Below are 27,441 nucleotides of genomic sequence, written 5' to 3' on the forward strand. Positions count from 1 at the left end.
GAAAATGACAACTGACATTGGACGCGCGAGCACCTACATTGCAGTATTCTGTGCATTCGGTGCGACCTAGGCGACTGTATACCCATTCATACCAGTTAAGTGTTACAATAAACAGTGCAATATCAAAAACACTAAGTCAATAAAAAAATATCATGAAAATAACAGCGACATTTATGTAAGTGTACGACACCGTAAAAATAGATAGGTAAGAATATGTACAGATACTATATTAAAAAGTGGGTATTTGTTCCAATTACATTTATATATTATGTAATCACAAGGCTACGATAACTTTAAGAGACTTGTGATGAAGTTAGATATTGCAAAAAGGTGTATCTGTTTAAAATGTCAAATAACAATAAAACTTCAACGTGATCAAGAAAAATATTAACGAGGTAGAGTTGAGAAGCTAATTACACACCTTTTTATACATGGAGCTTGAAATTGTCTTTAATAATGCCCTGTCCAAGTGTCCAACCGATTTCCAAACTTTGTTTTTGCTCCCCTGTAAAATTGTGTCGACAGCAGATATAACTCTTTGCCATACTACTAATGAGTCCTGTTATTTTGAGCACTAATATACTTTGGTACACGCGTAACAGTAATGTTAAAACAATGTTGCTGTATTTCATTGATAATCACAGACATAGGAATTTTCATAGGTCTATGTTGATAATACAATATAACAAGTTGGCACTCAAATCGCTTCATCTTGGGAAGAAGCCCGACCCAACCTAACCTAACCCTATGGAAGAATTCAACCGTGTCAACGCTTGAAATCACCAAAGAGGTATATACAATTAAATAACACTGCCACTATTTTATGCGCCGTGGGTGCCTATTTTGAAAGTATACAAATACGTATAGTGTACTAGCGCTGTATGGTTTAAGAATTATGTTTAAAGAAATAAATCTTTAGAAAGTATACGTAAGAATACTTCCTGTCCTCGATTATTGCGCGCGTTTTTTATGTATATACAATGCCAAAACACACCCATAGTATACTAACGCTGTATGGTTTCATAAGTATCTATCAAGAAATATTTTTTTAGAAATTTTACACTCTGTGTTCTAGCATTGTATACTTTAAAAATTCTTTTTATCAACTAATCTTTTTTTATCTGAGAATCTAGTTTAATTAACTTGACAGATTCATAGTTTGTTACTACTGTAACATTACAGATTACATTAATTATTGTAACATGGAATACATTTTTTTAAATCTTCTCCTTGAAACCTAGTTTTTATTAAATTAAAGTAGGTTCTTGGTTTGGTAATGGCGTAGCATATTTTAGGGATATCCTCTAGGCTCTAGGCGAATGATCTTAGAAAAATGTACGATTGAATAATTTCTCAGTATACTTTCCAACGGTTCGATGTGCAGTTTTAAATGAATTTAAGCCATTAGTAAGCACCTCTGCGTTCTAACACTGTATAATTTCAAATACGCGCCATGGTTTCAATCCCCATTTTACCTGTCACATTGTGTGTTCATGCCATTTCCTGTACCTTTGATAGCAAACATAGGTTTATGCTGTACTTACATAAATTGTTATATTGTTCTGGTTTCTGCATGTACTTCTATAAGGCTTGGCCCACGAAGCAAAACTTTGTACAGGAACTAGTGATCATTCCCGATTTACAAGAAGGGTGCAGTCTGGAATTTTAACAGAACAGGAAATCATTGATGCGGTACCTGGATATTTTAAAAGTAAATTTCGCTTAAATTACATTATCGTAAAGACGTGATAAAATTTTAAACACAAGATGATGCTATGGTTTTTGGTAGGGTAGATCATCGTATTTTAATTTCTAAAAATAAAATTCGTTACCCAAGAGCGTTCACTTTGCACTATCATATTATCTTCATTGGATTTGTATTTATGTAAGTAAACCATTTTGTAGCTCATTTAAAACGAAATTCAATGATCGCACCGTAACATGAAAAAATGTTAAACGTTTGTAAAGAAATACAAGTGAAAAACAATTACAGTAAAACATGTTTACGGAGGTTGTTTTGACTCGATCACTTTGCATTTCGTTTGTCTGGAAATTTGTTTGTGTGTTTCGTGTACAGTCCAATCAAGATGGTAGCCGTATTTTACAGTACCTTTTTATTCTGCCAAAGCGCATGGGCGTTGCGTCTGTTGCGGGATGTCATGAAGGAACATTAAGCGGCCGCTACACTACTCGCTTCGGCGCTTCGACGAAGTCCTCGACGAAGTTAGCCGAAGTCCGAAGTGCGTGCCCACACACTCGTGCAACTTCGCGAGTAGCTCAGTCTCTCGGAGTCCGTGCACTAGGCAACATGGACGTTCAAGTGGCAAATAAAGGATGAAATTAGATTAAATGCTGTTGAAATGAGATCCCTGAGGCGTATAATAATAATAATAATAATAATTGGATAATTTGTAAAGCGCCGTTTTTGTGAAAAATCACCTCAAGGGCGTATGTGTGGTAAAACCATGTTTGATCGTGTGAGGAATGTGGAGATCCGCAAAGAGTGCAAGGCTGATGTAAGCGTAATGAGTAAGATTAAGAAAGGGACGCTTAGATGGTTTGGGCATGTAGAGCGAATGAGCGAAGATATGAGTGTAAGGAGGATATATGATGCAAATGTGAATGGTAGCAGAAGTCGGGGACGCCCGAGGAAGACATGGCACGATCAAGTGAATCAGATACTCGAGTCGGGCCATGTCAAGAGTCAGAATAATAGAAGAGTATGTATGAGACGATGTATGAATGTGAATGAGGCAAGGAGTGTGTGCCAAGACCGAGTTGTTTGGCGGTCCGTCCTCTCTGCCTACCCCTGCGGGGAAACGGCGTGATGGTTAGTTAGTTATCTTTATGGTCCCTTTCAATTGGGTCCCAAATAACCGCCTCGGATTGGAGTGTTTCTAGGAACAAAAAAATTAGGTCCTGTGACCACAGTGTAGAAGCCATATTTTATTACGTATAGTCACTATGACTCTGCGCACGCACAACCACCAAACACGACGTCTCGAAGCGAACTGAAGTGAACCGAGTAGTGTGGGCAGACACTTCGTGTTCGAACTTCGAGTCCTTTGACTCGGGCGCATTTACCGACAACAATCGGAAGTCGGGCCAAGCGAAGCGAAGATGCCCGAAGCGAAGCGAAGTTCGTGCCCACACTATCGTATTAGGTCAACTTCGATCAACTTCGCGAGTAGTGTAGCTGGGCTTTTACGCGAAGTCTGCTTCACAGAAGTACTTCTTATATTGTCTTATTTTCATCCTTCATACAGAGGCTAAAGTCCTAATGTGGTGTTATATATTTAGCTGATATCGGAAACTACATCGAAACTGAATGCGTCACTCTAAAAATTTCACACAGAAAATGTTGTGCAATTTATGAATATAGCAATATATTGTCTGAGTACTATTTCTGAGTTAGTTTGGCTGTTTCAGACGAACAAAACTAATTTTGTACGATTTCCTGATTTATTAAAACAATTGTTTCCTTAGCATTTTTACGGCTTCCTCAGGTAAATTTATTTTCAAATGAAAAACATGCCTTGGGTTTTAAGTTGTGATAAATTTTCATTAAAAATAATGTTGAATGCGATGAACCCTTCGCTCTAACTGTAAAGTCCGCTCGTTAATGCCAGATTTGTTAACTATGACTCCGTTAAGCTTTTATGTGTGACGAGCAAATTGACAGACGATTTTTTTACTTCAGTTAATGGGTTCCTTCCCCGTCTGCATTCCTCTGTCCAATACTTTGGGACATATTGTCCCGAACCCGTTATCCGGCGTATCCAAAACCGGAGGCAGTTTGCCAGCCAACCAGCCAACCGTCCTGGCAGCCCTACGCCCCGACATACCGGAATTAACGGGGCTTGCTGGGTGTATAGTGTAGTGTGTGGTGTATAGCCACAGTGATACGTATGTGGATTCAATCAAAGTGAGGCTGTTGTGAAGGTTTCGCGGGTGCGGCGGGTCAACAGAACACCCTCAAACCAACCAACCGACATACTCGCAACAGTCTTCACCGCGCCGTGCACAGGAGCTGGCGGAGGCGGGGGATGCAACAAACAAACAAACAAACAAACCAACACCCGTCTCGTGGACTTAAATGTTCAAATAAGATAGCTGCGTTTTTATGATTATTGTAAGTCGTATTTTTCAACTTACTAAAACAGAATTTTAAACAAATAATGATCTACCATAACTATGAAATGTGCAGTTTTAAGAATAAAATTTAAAAAATTACTTTAAAAGGAATCTCTATCGTATGGTACCAAATAGAATAAATAGAAAAAAAAAAAACTCATGAATCTGTCGCTACCGCATACATACTATATAGGGTTAATCGGTTAAAAAGTAAATGCACTCATAAATCAGTGTGTTAATTAAGAAGTTCACACTAAACACTCTACAAAAACAAATTTCTTAAGATTCTAATCTAACTTTAATCACAAACCTTTTATGGTAATCTAATAATCCATTGTTTTCCGCGTAAAACAGTGCGAATTATAATCGAAGGCAATAACCCGAGCCGGGTTTAAAATGATTCAGAACTTCTTTAGGTATAATGTATCCCACGAGTTACATACTTACAACATTTATAATTCCTTTTCTCGACTTTTTCGACGAAATACGACGAAGTCGTATTTCAATGATAATTTCTAAATGAATGAACAAATTACACGCGTTGGAAAGTTAACATTTATAGGATTTATTTAAATCAACTGATAATACTATGCATTAAAACATCTTGTCATGTCACGGTTAGTTTTCCGCTGGGTGAGAGGTACGAGTACCTAATGCGTGTGAATACTGACGCAAATATCAGCCTTTTCACAAATAGTTAGGCATCAGTTAGGCTTTATTCAAGCTGGATATTTTTCACACAGAAAGCATTCATGACCTGTTTGTTGTGTTGCAAAAAACACAAAGAATGTGTATATTATTATACATTTAGAGTAACGAACTGACCATCATGCTGTTTTCCGCAGGGGTAGGCAGAACGGACAAACCGCCAAAAAACGAGGTCTTGGCAAACACTCCTTGCCTCATTCACATTCATATTTGGCTAACTTGATATTTTATCTTGATGTCTTTTCACTAGATGTCTTCCTGGGGCGTTCCCGACTTCTTCTAGCATTCACCTTCGCGTCATACATTCTCCTTACACTCCTTTCTTCGTTCATTTGCTCTACATGCTCAAACCATCAAAGGGTCCCTTTCTTCTTGCTCACTACCCTCAAATCAGCCTTGAATTCTTTGCGAATCTTCGCATTTTTCCACGATCATACGTGGTTAGAACCACGTATGTGGTAAACCACATATACCTACGCCTCAGGGATATATATAAGTATATACTTACTCCTGATGAGGTGAACTTTGTTCATGAAACATGTAGAGGTTATAATAATTTACATCACATTGATAAAAGAGATGGCACAAATAATATAGAATGTAATCAACGAATACCTGCTATTCTCTTTTTTCGTATGCAATACTGAGGCTGATGGGGTGGGGGAGGAGGTTGAACCTCATACACCTTCAACCCCTTTATAAACGCCCTTGATTTAGAGTGATAAATGATCCACTCTAACAACAATAATAAATAGTATACACTTACTTTGATAATTAATTCAGTAAATAAAACATATTTATTTCTATTTGGGTATAATTTAAACAAATATATGGAATGTAAGTAACTACATATTTTACTTTTAAACGTTTCTAAGCTTCATATTATAATTAATTAAGATTTCAATATACAAAAAAAAATCTGAAAACTATTGTAATTGTTTACATACACCTTGTAAGTGCTTTCACAGGCGTGCATGATTCTAAATTATTAATATTATCACTTGTAACGCTTCTCGTATTCAATTTAGCCGCGAGGCATTTAACATTTAACGCGTAGATCAGTGAGAGGCTGGGGTAACGGAAGAGTAGGTGTTTGTACTCGTATGTCTGGGATGATTGTTGTTTGGATGGGTTGTGCGAACTTGCGCACTAATCATGCGCCGCTTTAATGGGAAGAAAGTGTGAGAATGCGACGCCGGCACCGCTCGTCTGGGAGCGAGCAGCAGCCTTTGTTCCGGAGAAGCCCACAGCCGCTACTGCAGCCCAATCCATGGGACCCCGACTCGAGATACATCTCAATTGGAAAGTAAAAAGCGAGCTTAGCCATTTTATTACACGAAAAGAAATCAACTATGAGAAAACATGAGATCTCGAGCACACTGCGACGGATTTTTCCAACGTTTGAAAATGATATTAAAAGTACTATTATTGTTGAGAGGTGATTGAACAGCAAAAAACATATCGAATCGAAGATTTAATTATATCCCAATTTGATGAGTTTTAAGTGTCTGAGAAAATGTGGATGTTTTTTTGTGGGTTTTCACTGTCAATATGCTGCACGTGATACAGTGTTTTATAAGAGTTACCTACCTAATATGTTTACATGTATAGGTACTTACCTATCACCACAAATTTTAAAATGATGTCTTCTAGAAAAGATAACCAACACCACTGCTAGAGGTCACCCAAGTGGTTTGCTACGGTTGGTGAATTAACAAGGGTGTCCAGATTCATAGGGGTGAGGTTTGTTCAGGTCTCGGTGGCGCGTCTGCCCACCAGCTGCGTGGCGGGCCAGATCGGGAAAGGCCGGTTAAGGGAGACGAACTTTTGTCCTCTCCAGTTGGACTCTCTCAACCCTCACCTTACACTCCAGTGGGAGGGATGGATTCTGGACACACTGACCCCAAGATTCCTGCCCATCCCTCATACAGTTTTACTTCCCATAACTTAGGTATCCTTCCTTTTCTTAAAAAGACACCTCACACTGCGTCATAGTTAATGTAAAAAAACCATAGAGTGATGTACGGAATTACATTGCAATGGCCAATGGAGAGGGGAGTTGCCCAGAAACAGTCACACGGAGATAGGAATAAGATTGAGGGCAATTAGTCCGACGGTTGGGATGAAGCAGGACGGCAAACAAGCCGAATACTTCTTCGGACAGCTGTTTAAAGTGACGTACCCCACAAGGGAGGAATGGGACACGGTCCCAGGTCCAAACTCCAAACAGGAACTAATCTGGTTCACAGACGGGTCCAAGATGGAGGAAGGAACAGGGGCCGGGGTCTGTCTACAGGGATCTAAGAGGGAACTCAGTATACATCTAGGAATGCACTGCACTGTGTTTCAAGCTGAGATGAAAGCCATCTTAGCCTGCGCACAGGAGAATATGAGTATCGGGTACAGAAATAAGAACATATGTTCGGATAGCCAGGCGGCCTTAATGGCACTGGAAAGTAACCGATGCGACTCCAGACTGGTGATGGAATGCAGGACTATCCTTATAGAATTGGCGACCATCAATAAAGTAACCCTGCTCTGGGTACCAGGACATACAGGTATTGAGGGCAACGAGCGGGCTGACGAACTAGCAAGGAAAGGGGCGAAAGCACCACTTGCGGGATCCGAGCCGGCCGTAGGAGTAGCAGCTTGCCACACCAAACTACATATCAAGAGGTGGGTCAAATCCCAACACTGGAAGGAATGGAAGAAGGCACCCGGAATGAGGCAATCTAAAGTACTCATAAACGGGCCGGACCATAACCGAACCAGGCAACTACTCGATATGGACAGAAACTCACTGAGGGAACTGGTAGGACTATTAACGGGACACTGCCATCTCAGGAGACACATGCAACTGTTGGGAGTGGAAAACACCAACATCTGTAGGAAATGTGAAGAGGAGGAAGAGACTCCAATTCACCTATGGTGCCAATGTCCCGCTCTGCTGGGAATAAGGCTCAGATACCTGGGAAGACACAGTGTGGAACCAGAAGACATCGCCACATATCTAATGACAGCCCTGGTGAACTTCATAAAAAGGACCGGGTTACTGGAAAGGGAATGAGGTAAAATGGGATATAGTACAATGGGCCTATGGCCTAAGTGCTCGCGGGGAACGTAAGTAAACCGCCTCCGACTTAAAAAAAAAAAAAAAAGATGTACGGAAAATAAATCAAGAAAATAAAATTTCTATTCTGTAGATAATAAAATAACCAACCTGTTAAAAATGCAAGCTTTTATTTAAAAATATCCTTTCAAACTTTAAAAACAAATTGATTTGACTGAGGATTGAACGTTCCTACCCAGAAACTGGAGTATTTCGTATACTGCTGTATTGTCATCCTATTTCAGAGAAATGTGTATATGACCGCTTGTGTGTATGAAATTTCCACTAAAAGTTGATAGAATTCGTTGTCGTTGAAAACGAGTCTATCTGTCGAGTTTCAGATCGATCGGATGTCGTGAAGTTCGTTAATTTCCGCTTCCAAGATTTGCATTCATTCATTACCGAAAATAAAAAATAAAACAAACTAGATTTATTTAAAAATAGCAGCTCAAGTGAAAAGCAATAAATATAATATTTGTATGATTTATATAGCACCGTTTTTGTGAAAAATCACCTGCTTATAGAAATATATACTATATTTCTACAATGCTCCATATTATTACTAACTATATACTAGACAAACCAGTGTCATTGAAGAAGATGATGATACTAACCCATAAATATATATCTAAATTATTATACGTCATGTTTGTCGATCTCATATTTCGAGTGAATAAAGTCGTTTTCCCGGTTAGACAGAGATCGGTTCGATTCCCAGTTAAGACATTAACATTGTATTTTCTGTGTTTCGTGTTTGGCTTAGTTCTTCTTCTTAAATGATATATTACATTGATGGGTTAAACCGTAAAAATTTAAAGAAAAGTTGTACCAATAAAAATTAAACTGTTACCAGCAGATTGCATTCACCGGTTCGTCCATTACTGATACAAAACTCTGTTTACAATGCATTTGACCAATCAACGTGTTGCTGCGTTAGATTATTTATATTCTGTACAGGCAGCTAATATACAGGACCATACATACCTGAGAGGTCACTGTTTATTGTTTATTATAGAAATTTAGATGCAGTTCGCAGGAATATACGGAAGAATGTACAGGGTTTTCCAATAAGAGGTGTTATTTTGAATAGCCCGCTATTTCGGTAGATGTTACTTTTGAAGCTGTCATTTTTTAACATTTGACAAGTAGAAACTGCGTTATTGATGAAAATGGAACGATACACGCTTCAACAACGCATTAAAATTATTAAAATTCACTTGAGTGGATCAAATGCAAACCATCTTGAGTGATGAGGCCCATTTCCACCTCGGTGGCTTCGTCAACAAGCAAAATTGTCGCATCTGGGGCTCGGAAAACCCAAGAGTTATAGTTGAAAAGCCTCTCTATCCTCAACGTGTGACTGTTTGGTGCGGTTTATGGTCCGGTGGAGTCATTGGACCTTACTTTTTCGAAAATGAGGCTGGAGCAACAGTTACGGTGAATGGATTGCGCTATCAAGAGATGATTAATGATATTTTATGGCCGGAATTGGATGGTATTGATCTGGACAACGTTTACTTTCAACAAGACGGCGCTACGTGCCACACAAGCGACGAAACCATTGATCTTTTACGATTGAATATAAAAATAACACCTCTTATTGGAAAACCCTGTATTATGAACGTTTACAATGTTTGCTAACGTAAATTATATTCCCCGGGTCTGATTTTTGTTTTTCTTTGATTTTATTAATTCTTTCATAATCCTCTAACTAGCTAAGGCTTATAACAATACCCTTTCATGTGTCTAACTAACTAGTACTGCGGCTAATTTGGCCTTATTACTATTACCATCTGATGGTTGTATTTACGTTGTAAGAATACCGTACTACGTCTAGTGCATGTTGTCTAGTGCCCACTCAACGACGTAATCTAGATCGTCAAATCGCTAGATAAATCTTGACAAAGGGTCATGGGATTTAATAAGAGTGAAAGTTCGCTTAGTTTCCCCAACATCTTTTGATATTATCAAATGACAACTTTCCCTCTTCATTTTGATGGCTACTTGTTTTTTCCTCAAATTATTTTGACCACCGCGCATTGTTTGCACTGACACTTTATATTTTAGTATTATTTAAAAATGTCTGTGAATACATCGCGAGTACCTGTTTGTACAAAAATTTAATTGATAACACAATTTGCTGGATTGATTGGTTATCTATACAGCGTCTTTAGGCCCCGAATACACTTTTTTTAATGTGAATACCAACTTCTTCCAATTCTTCTTTCAATTTTGTAATTCTAACATGTCTAATAATAAAGATATTTCGCACTGACATAATAACTACTCCTTTAAATATTAATTTCACGACCACCACGCAGAAACTTCAGAGTGTTTGTTTGATAAGTCTTTTTTTAAGTTCCGAGGTAATTAGTCATTTTTATTAATTGCCTCCGTCAGATTATATCGCGTGCATACAAGAACGCATTGCACGCTTATATGAATCTATTTATTCCGTCTGAAAAGACATTCTCGGCTTTCTCTCGTTACACATGCATAATAAATGACGGAGTGTTTGTAACGACGTGCGTGTGTGTGTGAATCGTAATTGTTGGTTTTCTGACAACACTCTCGAATATTATTAAAAAAATATAATGAGTTTGTTAAAATGTTAGCGACCTATAAAGATTGTTATTTTCGAGCGGAGTTATTCCATAATATTATCATAAATTATTTTACTATTCTAAATAACACAAATGACGAGTTTAATAAATTACCATAAAAAATAAATATTTATGTCTGTACATTTTGGAAAACTTTCTCGAGTAAAACAATGAATTCTGTCATTTAGTAATGTATGATTGTTGATAAATGCTCCAGTATATTGGGGGAAAAATCTGAAAAACGAAAATTAAGCTTATTACAAATGCATAGTTGTTTTTTCATGTAAATACAGCAGAGTTCATACTGCTCCCAACGGTGGGCATCCCAAATTGGGGTATGTTGGGAGGCTGAAGGCAGTGGGGAGGGGAAGGTGATGGGGAAGATGAAGGTGGGTGGTACCTGGCTATTCAGATCTGGTCACCTAACACGGCCAGAGGAATTTCAAGCAACGTTTCAATTCTGAATGATGGTCTAACACCAGGGCGATACTGAGAGCATCTTCCACTCTGGAACGTGTCGCCAGTACTCTACATATTATTTTTAATTAATAAATTGTCAAATTAACCCCTCGATCACGCAAGACGTCATTGTAGGAGACATTCATGCAATAAAAGAAACCCGTTAAAGCCGAAATCAAAATAAAGCATAAATGAAAATTTATGTGTTTTAGTTCAAATTCTATAAAAAATTAATTGCTTTTCATACATATTTATATATTTTGATACATTCAAAATATTATTATTAGTAATATTAATATAATTTGTTGAATTTGTGGAAGACCCGCATTAATAAATCCCTTCCTACAGCCCCTACCTTAACCCGCCTCACAACGCTTCCCAACCGGGTGGGGATAGCTCCACTGCCTTTATACTTTGACGGCCGGCATAGTCCAGTGGTAACGCATTGGACTGCCATTCCGAAGGTCGCGGGTTCGAACCCGGCGTGCGCAAATAAATTTTATTTGATTAATTTGTGTTAATTTCACAATTAATTAATTAAAATAATATATAGTATATTTGCGGCACGTTCCAGAGTGGAAGATACTACCAGTATCGCCCTGGTGTAAGACCACCATTCAGAATTGAAACGTTGCTCCAAATGGCTTTAGCCGTGTTTAGTGACTAGATCTGAATAGCCAGGTACTTCCTTACCTTCCTCTTTCCCTTCCCCACTTACCTTCAGCCTCGCAACATCCCCCAATTGGGGATGCCATAGTCTCACTGGCTCCAGACGGGAGCAGTTGGGAATCTTGTGAGGTATTCACTATAAAAAAAAAAATAAAAAAAAATACTGCGCAGACAAGGACGGTCTTGTGAGGTGTCACATAAAAATAAAGTGTTTTTCTATTAAATTATAGCAGTTCGTAGTTAGTTATCCGACTTGAAAACCTTTACTTGAGAGTTCGGAATAAATTAGCAGTTTTTTACTGAATATTTACAATCTTATCTTATAATTACAATTTAATGATGAAAATATTGCTCCGAATTAAACAAAGTTGCTTGGATCTAAATATTGCAGACCAATAATCCACACACCACCATCGGTCACCGTTTACGTACAAATTAATTCATTTTCTTGGATAAAATCGTGTATAATAATATCACATCAGGAACAATATTCTGGGGTATATACTTTCTATACCCATCTTATCTGTCACCGCGGCATTATCCGACATCTTCACTGGCCATGGTTATGACAATTACACGAGTATTACGTTCACAATGGAATTAGTTGATATTTCGGTTTATATATTAGTCGTGAGATGGAACATAATGGAAATATTTTCACGCCTTTGTTATACTTTCTTGCTGTCATTAATAGCCACCAAATGAACGAAAGTAATATATCCTGACAAACTAGAAGTTAATCCACATCATTAAAATAATTTAGTTCAGTTTATTTAGCGGGATTAAATATTCTTTAGTATCGTTTTCCGTCAAGGGAACCAGGTAATTTATCAATTCGCAGTGTATGTTTCTACAAGAAATAAATATCTGGTGCGATCTCAAAATGACTTGCAAACAAGGCGAAGATTATTATCACTCGCGAGTTTCCCACCTTCTTAATCTTCTCTTCAATCTTTCGATCAACAGTCCTCGCGGGCACACACAGCACCTAGCTACTCGTTGCTTTTCCCTTTTATATATTATTGTATTATACGTTATATAAACGTCCACAAGCTAAGTCATATGTTATAGCAGGATAGTATTATATTAGCCTACATAAACGCAGTGAAATGCAGTTTACTTACTCCGATCTTGTCATTTAGCATTCCACGCAATGCTCTTGCCTCGTCGTGGTAAATAATATCATTTAACAGGTTTAAGCGTAGGTCCCGCTAATGGCGAGAGAGAAACAACACGTGACGGACGGACTGGGCGCATCGTTAATCAGCGATGAAATTAAATTGTGGCTGAATGTACACAAAGTATGGAAAGGAATAGTAAAGATGGGTAGACAATGATGGGAAATGGAGCAGCCGCGGAGGGAGTGGGTGGGGACCTCCCCTCCCCTTGCGAGACCTCCACGGCCGTGTCATTCAACCGGATGCCTCAGTGTTCCCCGGCCTGCAGCAGCTCTCGGTGCTCCGGATGTAACGTGACATTGCCCTTAGCGAGCTAGTGCCGCCAATCGAGCGCGATATTAATCATGTGACGCCAGGCCAGACCATGATCTGTTCCAAAAACTGTTCGTGCTTATTGTGTCGCGAGCTTCAGAGCTGCGAGCCGAAAAACAGGAAATCCGACATGAAGAAGTCCGAGGGGAAGGTGAGCGACAACTTCATCCTGCGCAAGGCGGAGGCCTTCAAGCCCTCCGGCGCGCTGGGCTTCATCCGCGGGGCTGCGCGCATGTCCGTCAGACACTGGCAGGGAGCCGGGAACAATGAGCGGCCGGCGCCTGCCCACGGCACGCAGCCGCCCCGGGTGTCTCGCGCCGCTAGCTGCGAGCAGATCTTCCCTCTCAAGGCGACTGTCAACCCTGAGCCTGACAGCTCTTCCTCCAAGATGTTCAAGGCACCCAGCTGCGAACAAATATCCAAATGCAGGGTAAACGACTGTAAACCTCTATTTAGGATTATTTCCGAATCCAAGTTTGTAGGTAAATCGCAAAATAGTGACATGTATACCGGGAAAGAACAGGCCAAAATGAAGAGGAGGAGAGACGATGCAACCTACTCGAAAAATACTCACGAAAAGTATATCCCTCTTCCAGCTTATGAACCCAATCCAAAATATAACGGTAACACGTATACGGAGATGAAACCGAAATTTATCGATAATGAAGGTCGATGCAAGGTTTCGCCAATTTACCAAGATGTCAAGAAAAAAATTGAAAAAGACCGGAGCGGAAAGCCAGCCTCGGTGAAGGTTCAGTCCAAGAAGCACACGACCGACTTGGCGGCCTGCTTCCAAGAGCTGAGCAAGAAAAGCGGTCACGAGCTGAGGAAACAGGATACGCCCACCCCGTCGGAACAACGTCACCGGGTCACCAGTCCTAGCGCGGAGCTTGCAGACAACAATCACAAAGTCGTCATCTACTTTGGGGATTCCATGTTGCGCAATCAGGTCCCTTTAGAACCTCCCAAGTATTCGAGAATAGTTCATCAAAGCAAGGAAGACATATATGCCAAGAAGCTTTTGGAAGAGACGGGAAATCTCGGGATTTCTAAAATTCCCAAAACAAGCGCAACCGCCGACCTTATCAATCAAATCAACATCGATAACGAACCGATTTATTCTGAAATAACTTACAACGACAGAAACCCTCCCGGGAACGACGAAAGTGTAATCCTCGGTGATGAAGTGGCTGGTGGCAGCAGCAAAGTGAGTCTAGACGACAATAATAACAACATGGTGGCCACGCACTTGGAAGACGGTGTGATTAATGTGGAGTTCCGGGATAATTTCGAGTGCGCGCGCAGATGGGTGGACATCATCAACGGGAATGGAGAGCACGATGATGGAGCTCCCGAGGCGGACGAAACGTTGGACTGGAGTTTTGTCCAGGGGTGGCGAAAGCGGTAATCAAACTTCTAACTAATATCTTATCAATCTTAACTAGAGCGGTTGTGTACACATTTTTTGGTCAATGCAACAATTAATTTAATTCTCCAGTGTCTTACGGATCAGAGTTATGATACTTTGAAATATGCATTGAACTTTTTACAAATTATCCAAGATAAATTATGTTTTCATTGTTCAATGAGAAAGAATTAATTTTTAAGGGAGTATTGAAGATCGTTCTTTTAAGAAACACAATATCGTCGTTTTCTTATTTCTAACCTTTCTGCATGAAGTTTTATCCAGAATCCCTACGGACTTAAATATTATATCCTTATTTGAGGTCTTGGTGAATTTAAAAGGCAAGTTTCCAGCTGATAAAATAAAATAGTAATTATTTTTTTCTTGTATTCATGAGTGACATTTAATTTATTTGTGTATCATATAGTTATGAAATTTTAGAACGAGATAACAAAAAGACGTATTCAAATCTACAATAAAATTATTGGTTCACAAATTCTAACTAACTAACTAACCATCACGCCGTTTCCCAGCAAGGGTAGGCAGAGAGGACGGACCGCCAAACAACTCGGTCTCGCCACACATTTCTTGCCTCATTCACATTCATACATTACTTTTTTATTATTCTGACTCACTTGATTGTGTCATGTTTTCCTCGGGCGTCCCCGACTTCTGCTACACAAATACTGCTTCTTCTTCACAAATATGCATTTTTAAATTATCATAAAAGACTTTCTAAAATGCGAGCCTAATTTGGCTCCAACATGTTGGTACCTTCGTTGTTTACATTAAGTGTTACTTATAAAATAATGAATATTAAATCACGGAAAAATGTCTTTTCTTTTTTATTGTGTATGTCTGCATCCATTTACTATAATACACACAACTAAAACAAAATTTCGGCAATATGTTGTATTTTCATTACTTATTGTATAAGTGGTATAAATTTTAAGCAATTGATAAATAAAAACAAATACTTATTTTAGTAACTACATAAAATTACCTTTTAGATTTTATATTTGAAATATACTTTAATATTCATAAACTGGAATAGTTTAATTTGAAACATTTTTAGAAAAAACAAACATAAATATGTATATAAATATATTTATTTACCCGTTATTGGCTTAGTTGGCATCTCGCGTTTGGGTCCCACCCAGGCATCGTGAGTTCAATTCCTCGGCTGGCTAAGCCCTCCATCACGATACAAGCGATTGTTGGTATTAGGAAATTTTAAAATATTGTCAGGTTATTAATCCAGGAATGTTTGTCTTTATTTAAAATAAAATATACAGAACAACATTTTTTTTAATATAGCAAATAACTTTTTTTTCACCATTTAAAAAAAATCTACATGTTTCAAAACCAATGGTTTGGTATATGATCATGACGAAGAAACCGTCGGTTTTAAAACATATCGATTATTTTAGTATATTATTTTTGGTGTATACATAGTTTATTTTATAAAGTGAATTTGCAATTATTGAAGTAATATTTTTACTGCAAACGTTGAAAAATCGTAGAGAATACGAAATTTTAAAAACCCATTCCTATTATGAAGGGAATCCGCAATAAAACTGCCACTTCACTTTTTATCTCGTTAGTACAATATGTGAGGCTGTTGACGTTTGCAGAGTATCGAAATGTGAAAAAATTTGGACATTAAAAATGATTCTTTCGTTTATATTTTCGCCGACTGAACAGATATCTTTTTGTTACCTTTGTGTACCATTGCTTTTTTAAAGTCACACCGACTTTACAATCTTAATTTTAGCGTTTGTACGAAGTTGTTTTTTTTCACCGGTGAATGTTTGTTTGCCACTGGTATTAAATTTGCTTCTGTAATTATAATTAACGTATGTTTGCGAGATAATGGTTACAATTATGTATAATCCATTTAATATCGCAACTGTAACATCTCATAGTAGCCGTTACAGTAAATCGATGCCAAGATTCGTGCCTTTCATAAAATTCAATTTAACACACGGGAACATGAATGATTATAGGTTAGGGTCAATTATTATGATTTCTACTCAGTCTACTGTTCCTTCTCGGTTAAGGCCTCTAGAGAAAGACTGAGAATGGACAATATTTGTAAAAACTAGAAAGTAAGATTTTTTTAACATATTCTAGAAAAAAAACTTATAGCAACGTTTAGCCAAGTATCTATAGGTATGTCAAAGGTCTTTGAATGGGTTTCCTTTTATTTTGTAACTTTTTTTTTCGTTTCAAGACAGTAGTATTTACGTAAAATAATTTGAGTTGTATCTATCCTTCGTGACTCTGGTTTTATAAACTCAAATTTACTTTGAATTTAAGTGTAATTTAATAAATTCGATTTCATTGTGGATAGGATTCAGCCAAGCGACAAAATAGGTAGATACCTACGCATTAATATAATATTTGGACAGCAATTAATTTGAAAATCTTTTTCAAAATTGTAATTATAATATTCCTTGATTTTTCATGGGTCAGTGTTATTAACATTATAAATAATATTTCAACTACGAGTTCGTGCATTGAGCTTTTAAATCAAAACGCATAGCAAATATAATTGCTCTGCATTTAAAGTTATTTTCGTACCTTAAAAGTTTCGTAACAAATTAACAATATGGCCACCTCTCTCTAATATGTATTAAAAATAAATTTATGAATTTTTCAAAGATCCTTGGCTATAACAGAAATGACATTGGGACTGGAAAATAGTTTACTTAGACATTCCGTACAGCAAAATAAGCGCGAATTACATATTGCCGGAACACATTATTCGAAAGATTTAGCTGCTTCAGAATATATGATTTTACTATTGGTACAGTTATAAGATGATTATTTTCAGTTACGAAAAAATGTAATTAAATACTGTCGTTTGAAGTATATTAAATATTTACCCTGCTCCTCTCCTGGCTATAACTGTAAACGAAGCGACATCCATGGAATTCGATCTCCCCGGTTTCGGCGAATTAAAGACCCGCTGATAATGGGACGAAACGAATTAATCTGTGGATGGCGTTACCTATTACCTGACGTAACGAATTTAGGGTTATGTTAGGGTCATTAATGTTCACAAAACTATTACCTACCTACCTACATCATTGTTATAATAATAGCAATGAAGTAGGTGCCTACTTCGATATGTTTATGTATTTGAAGCCTGTACTCGCGATTATAAAATTGACGGAAAACTTTATGAACCGAAAACCAATAAAATATATTAATTGAATATTCATTTTATGTGTTTTAACTATATGTAGCAAATGTCACCGTTATTCTGAAAGATATTATACCTATATCCTCGTAGTACAAGCGGGAAACTGTGAATTTATATCACATTTAAAACCAAAAACCTTTTTTTGTGAAATAAAAAAGGTTCCGATAACTTTACAATGTCAGATCGATAGGCGTAACTACCAATGATTTTATACCGATCCATAAAGCCCTACGTCAATACGATATTTACGAAATCCGACAACTATGGTCAGTTATCAATGTTCCCGAACACGGTCAAATATGATTCTAACAGTCGGTAGACAAATCCGCTGCTTTTAGCGAGGTCTCCAATGTGTCGGATAAACTGTCAATAAGCACGAATTTTTGGATAATGTCGTTCGTTGTGCAATATAACTGGCTGATTTATGAATGGAGGTGAACTAACTAAGCTCTCAGAGTTGAAAGAAATATCACTCGAAAAAATTATTTTTATTTTTAAAAGATATTTTACAAGTTCACAGCAGTTTAAGAGTCAGTCCCTGGGGAGGAAGGTCCAATCCTCAGTCAAACAAAAAGAATAACTTTGAAATTGGCTACTATCCGTCCAAAGAACTGGCGTAACTAGGTCGGAAATTAAAAATTGATATATTATAGTAAAAAAACTTATTACGGAAAGATTATTTTACTATCAATTTGTGAAAAGTTGCCATCGACAAACTACTGAAAAGTAGTTTATCGGAACTTTTCTGTTTTTTCTGTATTTTATTTTATTATTTACTGTTATATATATATTTTTGTCTTGTTTTCTTTAAATAAAGAAAAAAAAAATTAAAAAAAAAAGAAAAAAAAAAAAAGAAATAATATTCCAATGATGATTTTCGTTTGATGAAAGTTGCCATGTCGGGTAAAAAAACCAAAAAAGATGTTTGATTTTAATTTTATTGTGCTGGGACTTTCTGAAATATGGTAAGAACCTATTTGAGAACATTTTAAATATCACATTGTTTTTTTACAATATTGTATTACTAATGTAAACACGAAGATGTTCCATCGACCTTGTAAATTGAGGCCTTTTCAAAGTGGCTCATATTTCAAAACATCCCTTGAGAGATATGGAATTCTATAACTTGTGGCTCTATACGTTGAACCTTGCAAACGTTACTTTTATAGAAAGTACCTACTTATAAAACTTCTTTCAGATTAATATAGATCAAATGTTTCTAAAAAATCATATCCCTACGGTTACCAGAATCATTTCAAACCACTTGCAACCTCTTAAAAATATTTCGTTGACAGCAGAATGAAGCTTTTTCTAAACCAGAAAGCTTTGTATTTTAATACTAGTAGTTATTTAATAGACCTGGCGTCCAAAAAAGGAGGTCTCTTATTTAATTAATCAAAATCCAAATTTCCTCTGAAATCACATTATCACAGCTGTCACGCGTCATAATAATTACATAGCAATAGGTATGTATACTAAACTTTTTTGTAAATTGAATAGTAATATTATAGAATATATAATATATATAAGAAAAACCAAAAATTAAAATGAAGTTCTATAAATAAATGAAATGTAATTAAAAAGCAGTAATATTTTGTTGTATCATCACTTTTTTGTTAGAAACTTTTTTGTTAGAAACTTTGATCGTGTCTTGTGTGATATCTTTTGAAATAGAATCATGTTAAAAGTTATGGAAGTGCATACTGAAAGTGAAAATGCATTATATCAGAAACAGGTTAATTCCTACGTATGTTCGTGCGTTAATTGTGAAGGAAAACATAACCTTACTTATACGCTTATTAGTCGCACGCAAATTATATAGGGAAGTAAGCACTAATTAAAAAGAGTATTTATTTATGTTGGCGTTACAGAAGCTCAGGTATTGTGTAAACAAGAATTGTACACGTAACGCGTGGTCAATAGTGTATAGACACAAATATTGGACATAATTTTACATAATAATTATGATCATTGGAAGTTAAAGTCAACACATAAAAAATATATGATAACAACAAATGTTTTTTTAAAGATTTGTTGTAAATTTAAATATGTAAATCTTTTGGAAAAGTCGTTCAATATCACTGAATAATATCTGAAACGTGTTACGTTTAACATTTTTTACAAAACATGGTTGAGAAATATATATATTTGGTTATTCATAATAAGGAAATCCAGTGAAAAATATATTACCTTAAATATATGTATTCATATAGATTACTAAACTCCGATTCTGTTTTATTATACCTAGAATATATAAATCGTAATTTTAAAACGAATAAAACACTATCTTATTCAAACACACCGTTTGGATAGTACGACTGAATCTGCCGATTCTGACACGTTCTCTCCACACAACCAGTCTACGTGAGAAATATATCTATGGTCTACAATCATTCGAACTAATGAAAATGTTGTTTGCAGTTAATCGTATTTTAAAAATTACATTTTTTTGTTTTAGTGTTGACGGAATTAAAACATTATTTAGGCGCCTAATGAGAAAATTTAAGTATTGTGAATTTTTTTAAATTTTTTTTTTATATTAACTCCACACAGGAGGCCCTGAAGAAAATAATTTCCCTCAGGGCCTATGTCACATTTGGGGATGCTGTGTGGAGGGTCTTTTTGTGGAGAGGAAGGAGTGAACATGGGTCTTGAAGAGTCCCATGTTATAGGAGGGAGGAAACACAGAGGCCGGCAGTTCGTTCCATAGCCGAGCTGTTGAACTTAAGAACGAATCGTAGAAGCGACCCGTTCACATGTGACAAATGTCAACCGTGTACAAATGTTGGGCGCGCGTTTGGCGTGTATCCCGACTACGCACCGGTGCCGACGGGATCAATGACGCTAGTTCCTCAGAGCATCTTCCATTGTAATACCGATAGAACAAGGACAGCATACCTACCTGACGCCTGTGCTCTAAAGATTGCAGTCCGTTTGTTAAGATTGGGGAATCTATCAAACGGACCGCCCGTTTTTGCACAGAGTCAAGGGTTTTTTTCAGGTATTTAGGGGCTCCGGACCAGAGATGGCTGCCAAATTCGACAGTAGGGCGCACTTGCGATTTGTACAGTGTCAGCAGTTGTGTACTATTAAAGTATCTGCGGGCCCTGTACAGTACGCCCAGCTTCTGAGAGGCCAGATTTACTCTGGCTTCGATGGAGCCCCCATACCTGAGCTGGTCACTTATAGTTACACCAAGCATATCAATGGAAGGCCTGTTCGGAAGATTGCTTCCGTTGAAGGAGACTAGATTATCACTTAGATCCCTTTTAGACGTAATCAGACAGGATTGGGTCTTTGAAACATTAAATTCGACGAGATTATTTTTACCCCAGGAGGAAATACTCTCGAGATAACCGTCCATTCTCTGCTTCAAAGCCCTCCGAGCCGTTGGAGTTTGTGTGCCCTTTGGGGGCTTGTCAAACGAAAAGCTATCATGAACTGTACTGTCATCCGCGTAACAATGAATCGGTGCACATGTCAAAAGGTCATTGATGTGCAACAAAAACAAAGTCGGATATGCATTGATGAATAAATTGATCGATTGTGATAGGTATAAAGGATATTTTGAGGTTAGTGTAAAAATCAAAACACAATAATATTTATATGGTAACTTAATATATACATAATATTATGTATATGTGATGTTATCATTGTTAGTTATAATAATTCCAATATACTAGCTTCCACAAGGGAAAATTATAGAAACTATCGAGTAATTTAAAAATAAAATGTGCAGTTGTATCACCAAAGTGCAAACAAAGTTCAAATACAATTTAGTTTAAATTTGTAGCAAACATTTATTAGACCACCCAAATTAAACTATTGTACTTGCATTCTTGGAACAAAATTCATTTGACCTAAGTGATAAAGAAACCTATAATGGTTTGTTTGATGGCGTCACACTATTTTACTTCGTAGTAATGAGGTTTTTAAACACTAGTAAATTGTTTATCAGTTGCGCTCATTGATGTATTTTTGCACGTTGGTTCAACACAATAACATTAGTGACGAGATGATAACATTTTACCTAGTCATTTTCAATGTTAAAAGAATAAAAAACGTCTGGACTCCCATACAAAATACACACTTGTTTAAAAAAAGTTCGCCTTTTGAGACCGGTAATCTAGTACGATTTGGTGCGATTTTGGGATACAAAAAATTAAAACATTTTAAATTATTTCAATGGTCGAAACTAACTAAAACAAAAAACTTACACTGGTATTTAAGACAGAAGGTCAATATTATATTTTTTAATTTCCTGAAGTTCCTTATTCATTAATATCTACTTCCACATTGAAAAATAGTAATAACTGATTAATAATAAAAATACAAGGGATTATAATTGTAGAATTTGTAAATCTCATTGCCTTTGAAAATCAAATTGTCATTTTTTTCTTTATCTCGGGGAGGTTGGTACAATCCCACGAAAAAAAAAATAGTGTCCTCTGCATGCGAATTCGTATTTTCTCAAAAATTAAGCTTTCTAATTATCTGAATTGACCTAACAGGTAGATCTGTTAAAAAATTAAACAAAACACGTACACATCTGAAATAAAAATAATGTTGGTAGGTACCTACTTTATCACTTTACAATTTATACTTATCGGTTCCAATTTTGAAAATTAAAATTTCATTGAACTTGCTTTATTTCGCAAACGCAATTACTCACCGTGAGTGGTTTGTTTATGCACGCACCCATCCACCGACAACAGAAATTAGTATTTTAAAATAAATCAATAACTTTGTGGTGTTCACTAAGTTATTGTTTAATTTTAAATTATAATGTTATTATAAATTATATTGTATATATTGTTTATATGCGTGAGGATGCGTCATATGGGTGTATGTATACATGTGTTGTTATATGTATATAGGTACCTATGTCTGCTGCTATATACACATGTGTGCTTGCATGCACACATATTAAAAATTATATATATAATTATGTACATTTTTACAATCTAATGCTAATTTACTTCTTTCTCCTTTCTAATTTCTATCTTCTACTTTTTATAACAATTTTTCCAAAATTTTAGCTTCATCTATAGTTACTAATATCATATGTTTACACTAGATTTCATATTTCATACAAAGTAATTACACTCAATTGGTCACCATGAAACAGGCAGCCGCCTAGTATGGTGATTCATTATAATATCTACTTTATGTAAATTTCAAAACAATGTAACATGTATTAAATAAATAAATAAATAAATAAAATGTCACATCACAAAGTATCTGCTTCATATGAAAAAAAAAGAAATAAATTAGTAAGTTTAAAATTCATAAGGTTAAACGAAAGTACGTTGTAATCTCCGCATTCATAGATGGCGTTAATTTAATTATTTTATGAAAATACACTTTTGCATGTTATGCTTTAAAAAAATTAAGACAACTTATTTCTTTGCGTCCGTACACACACAATATGAATATGGATAAATACTGTTGTCTGTATAAAAATGCAATTACAATATTGTATTTATATGTTTTTCTTAAAATAATTGAGTTTTTATACGGACAAAACTATGTATTTATGTTAATGTTGCGTACGTAAGGTCGCAAAAAGGATATAATTATATATTATAAGGATAATTGATAAGTGTATTTTCGTATAATAATTAAATGTACGTCATCTATGAACGCGTCGATCATAATGTAAGTTTCGATGAAAAAAACTAATAACCTACATCACTTATAGAATGTGTTTATTTGTCACTGTGACGAGTTCTCCGGTTACTGTATTTTCCAACGAAACAGTAGACAGTGGTAGAGCATTCATTTAAATACTGAACTATAAATTGACTTTGGAGGAAATTTTTAACATCCCCCTTGTTCCACTCTCCCGACAATAAACCGAATCCCGGCATCCGCAAGTAAATTGATTGTGCTACTTCACAATTTATTCGTTACATTATAATCTAGCAGTATTTGCAGCCTGTTCCAGGTTGGTAGATACTTTCAGTATCGCCCTCATGAAAGACCACCATTGAGAATCGAAACATTATGTCGATTATAATTGAAATGTATTTAGCCGTGATCAGATCAGTGCTATCCCAAGTATTTTCCAATCTTCCTCTGCTCCATTCCCCCTCCTGCCCCGCAAATACCCCAATTGGGGTTGCCATAATCTCTATTCCTCTCCCCATCCCTATTATCATCAGCCTCACAACATTCCTCATTGGGGATGCCATAGTCTCTCTGGCTCCAGATGGTTGGGAGCAGTTGGGTCTCTAGTGCGGTACTCGTACATATAAAAATAAATGTACGTATACCTACTCATCTAGCAAGAAACTGCCATCGGACCAACATACCTACATATGTACATCATTCCACATTCTACCACATTCCAGACTAACTAACTAACCATCACGCCGTTTCCCCGCAGGGGTAGGCAGAGAGGACGGACCGCCAAACAACTCGGTCTTGGCACATACTCCTTGCCTCATTCACATTCATACATCGTCTCATACATACTCTTCTATTGTTCTGACTCTTGACATGGCCCGACTCAAGTATCTGATTCACTTGGTCGTGCCATGTCTTCCTCGGGCGTCCCCGACTTCTGCTACCATTCACATTTACATCGTATATTCTCCTTACACTCCTTTCTTCGCTCATTCGCTCTACATGCCCAAACCATCTAAGCGTCCCTTTCTTGATCTTACTCATTACGCTTAAATCAGCCTTGCACTCTTTGCGGATATCCACATTCCTCACACGATCATACATGGTTTTACCACACATACGCCTTAGGGATCTCATTTCAACAGCATTCAATCTACTTTCATCCTTTCTTTGCCAGTTCCATGCCTCACTTCCATACATCAGGGTAGGTACCAGCACTCCATTGTGGACTGCTAACTTCGCTTCTTTGGACAATTTTTTGTTAGCGCCAACTGCGCTCAGTCCTCCATTAATGGAGTTACCTGAATTTACTCTTCTTTCAATATCTCTGTCTATATACTATTATTAAATATTATTAAAGTGATAGGTACTATATGTGCCTGGCATAGCAACAGCATTCATATGGGAGGGAGTTGACCCTAAAGGAGAGGGGGAGAATGGAGAAGGGGTTGTAAAATTTATAGTAATTATTGTTACCGATAAACAACCATTTTTCCTAGAAGAAGGTTAAAATTTAAACCTACAAACAGTAGAACAGAATCACGTGTATATATGTATTTCGTCGTATTTAATTTTAGCGGGTGTATTATTTTTTCTGCGTGAAATTTCATCACGTAACCGATAATATCTTATTGTATTACTAAACGGCTAGGTATATAAAAAAAAAAAATATATCTATTTTAATAATGATTCTTCAAATTTGTGGGTCTTGGCGTGAAGATAAATAAGTCAAAGGTTCTTTCAAAGCTTCCTTACCTCGAAACCGATATATGAAAACTAAAAAATATATTTATATTGTTTTAATAGAAGTACACTTTTCTATGCCTAAACCTTGGACTTTTCTCACATTCCTTAACAGATATAGATTTTTAGTACAATATTGAATAATTTCGATTTTTTTCTGATTAAACTGTTTTCACTCCCCGATCCATGAATTGACCAAGCAGAAACCGTTCGTACTCATACGGCCGTTGTTCCCAACATTTCGAACGATCAATCTCAGGGTCCGATCAGCCAAGTGATTTATTCAGTAACATTCGATTCGCCTGTTTCCAAACATTTTTACTGTTGATTATCTTAAGTGGCCATGCCCACTTTCATAGACAATAAAATGACATCAAAGTTAAAACTTTCAATGCTAAATTAACATTGAAGAATTTATTATTGTATTTATTATTAATGCATATATTTTTTTAAGTACTGTAATACGTAAACCGATATTTAATATTTAAGCGTATGAAATATGTTAAAAATAAAGTATTAGCTTGACTTTAATGCCACCGTGACTTGGCCTCGCGAATATGTTTCACTCTGTTGACACTTTTTATAAGTAGTAAAAACTGAGTTAAAAAAAACTAAGTTAAACTGAGTTAACTTCTTGTTACTGAGGCAAGCTTAATCCAGTAGTTTGGCTTCCTTAAATTGGTTGATCACTCAGTTGTCACTTTTCCGTTAGAAAGAGCATAGTTGTGCGTTTGAGCAGTGTTGAGCCAAAATTTCGGCTCAGTAGTTGATCAGTAGGATTGGGAAGAACGGCCGTTAGAATACTTTCTACATCCCTTATAAAATTAACTTCAGCGACACAACATAACGTCGATTTTTTAGTAGCTCTCAATAATCAATAAAGCAAACACTTAAATTATAAACATTGTTAATGAAAAAAAATATGTCAAGATTGTTGAATCAACGAATTTTCATTTTAAATTGAGGACATCTGGACAGTACTAACGTTAGAAAGTCGCGGTTGATATATGTATTTATTATAATAATTGGTATATATAATGTGAAAATGTTGCTATTTATTGAGTAAAGATGTGGTTTGTATTGTTGTTAACTTTATTTAATTCCATTTCAGACCCCCCAATGGCTCCCGCGGCGACGTGTCCTTCAGCGCGAGCCCCGAGGGCGCGGGGGGCGCAGGGCTCAAGGCGCCCCCGGGCAGCAAGGCGGCACAACCCGCGCCCCTGGCCCGCGTGCACACGCCAGCCAACGTGACGCCGCACCACCGCCTCTCCAAGGACCTCTGCCTGGTGCCGCACGCCATCTCCATCGACGGCAGCCCATCCAACACCCTCACACACACCCACAGCACCAAACTCATGACGGACGAACCCAACCAACAGCACCACTCGTCACACAGTCCGCAAAGTTACTCTCTGAGTCTCAACGCGCAGAGCTCCATGATCACCAGCAACGTCTCAAGCAGTTGCATCAATATCATGACTAAAACGCACTTGAGTAACTTGGCGCAGCAGCAGAACATGATTCCTGAAAGAGACACCGGTCCTTCTAAAGTAACATCTCCGCTGAAGAGCACCAGCCACCAGGTGAATGGTCCGATCAAGAGTGTGACCAGTCCTTCCAAGCTGACGGTTCAAAGCACGCCGGTGAAGAGTCAGAACCCGATGATCAGCTATGGGCTGGAGCGGGGGATGGCGGTAGGGCGGAAGGAAGGGGTGGGCGGGAAGGAGTGGCGGGGGGTGCAAGGGGTGGCGGAGGATGGACCGATCCCGCAGCCTCAACAACACCACCATATCAACATAGGCCAGGATGTCAGGAGCGGATTGCAGGTAACTTATTCAATACTTTACAATAATATCACGCGGCAATCAAGGAAATACAAAAAACGAAACAGAACAAGACACAGAGTATAAAAATATAACGGTCACAACTAGGAATCGAATCCAGGATCTCTTACCGTTCGGACCTAGTTATTAAACGTCATATTTATCGATTTTATATTTGAAATACAATATAATATTATCTTGCAACTAAATTTTTACCTATATTTTTGGCAGCCACCTTTTTGAATGGTCACAAATTTCTAATGAAGTGGTTTGTAATCCCGAAAGTGTCTCGGATAAATATATCATATTTTTATTTGTATTAATGAATATTCTATTTTTATTTTAACTTTTCTTTAACTTCTGCCATCAATGTAATATATTGTTCGGTTTCATGATAACTCAACACATATAACGTGATATAAAGTCATTAAAAGTGAAGAAAAAAACTGACCTTTCAACCTA

General features: G+C 36.9%; 1 protein-coding gene across 1 annotated transcript in view; it reads left to right on the top strand.

The window, feature by feature from the left end:
• Nucleotides 1–27,441, top strand: part of LOC149423419 (ankyrin repeat and BTB/POZ domain-containing protein 2) — a 112,954-nt gene that overhangs the window by 45,164 nt on the left and 40,349 nt on the right. Inside the window, exon 3 of the mRNA XM_089631961.1 lies at nt 26,268–26,982. Within this exon, the coding sequence (XP_089488087.1) occupies nt 26,268–26,982 (715 nt within the window). The remainder of the gene's footprint in view (nt 1–26,267; nt 26,983–27,441) is intronic.

Source organism: Hesperophylax consimilis, chromosome 5, assembly GCF_061612785.1.
Source record: "Hesperophylax consimilis isolate HC1 chromosome 5, BYU_Hcon_1.0, whole genome shotgun sequence".
NCBI classification, from domain to species: Eukaryota; Metazoa; Arthropoda; class Insecta; order Trichoptera; family Limnephilidae; genus Hesperophylax; species Hesperophylax consimilis.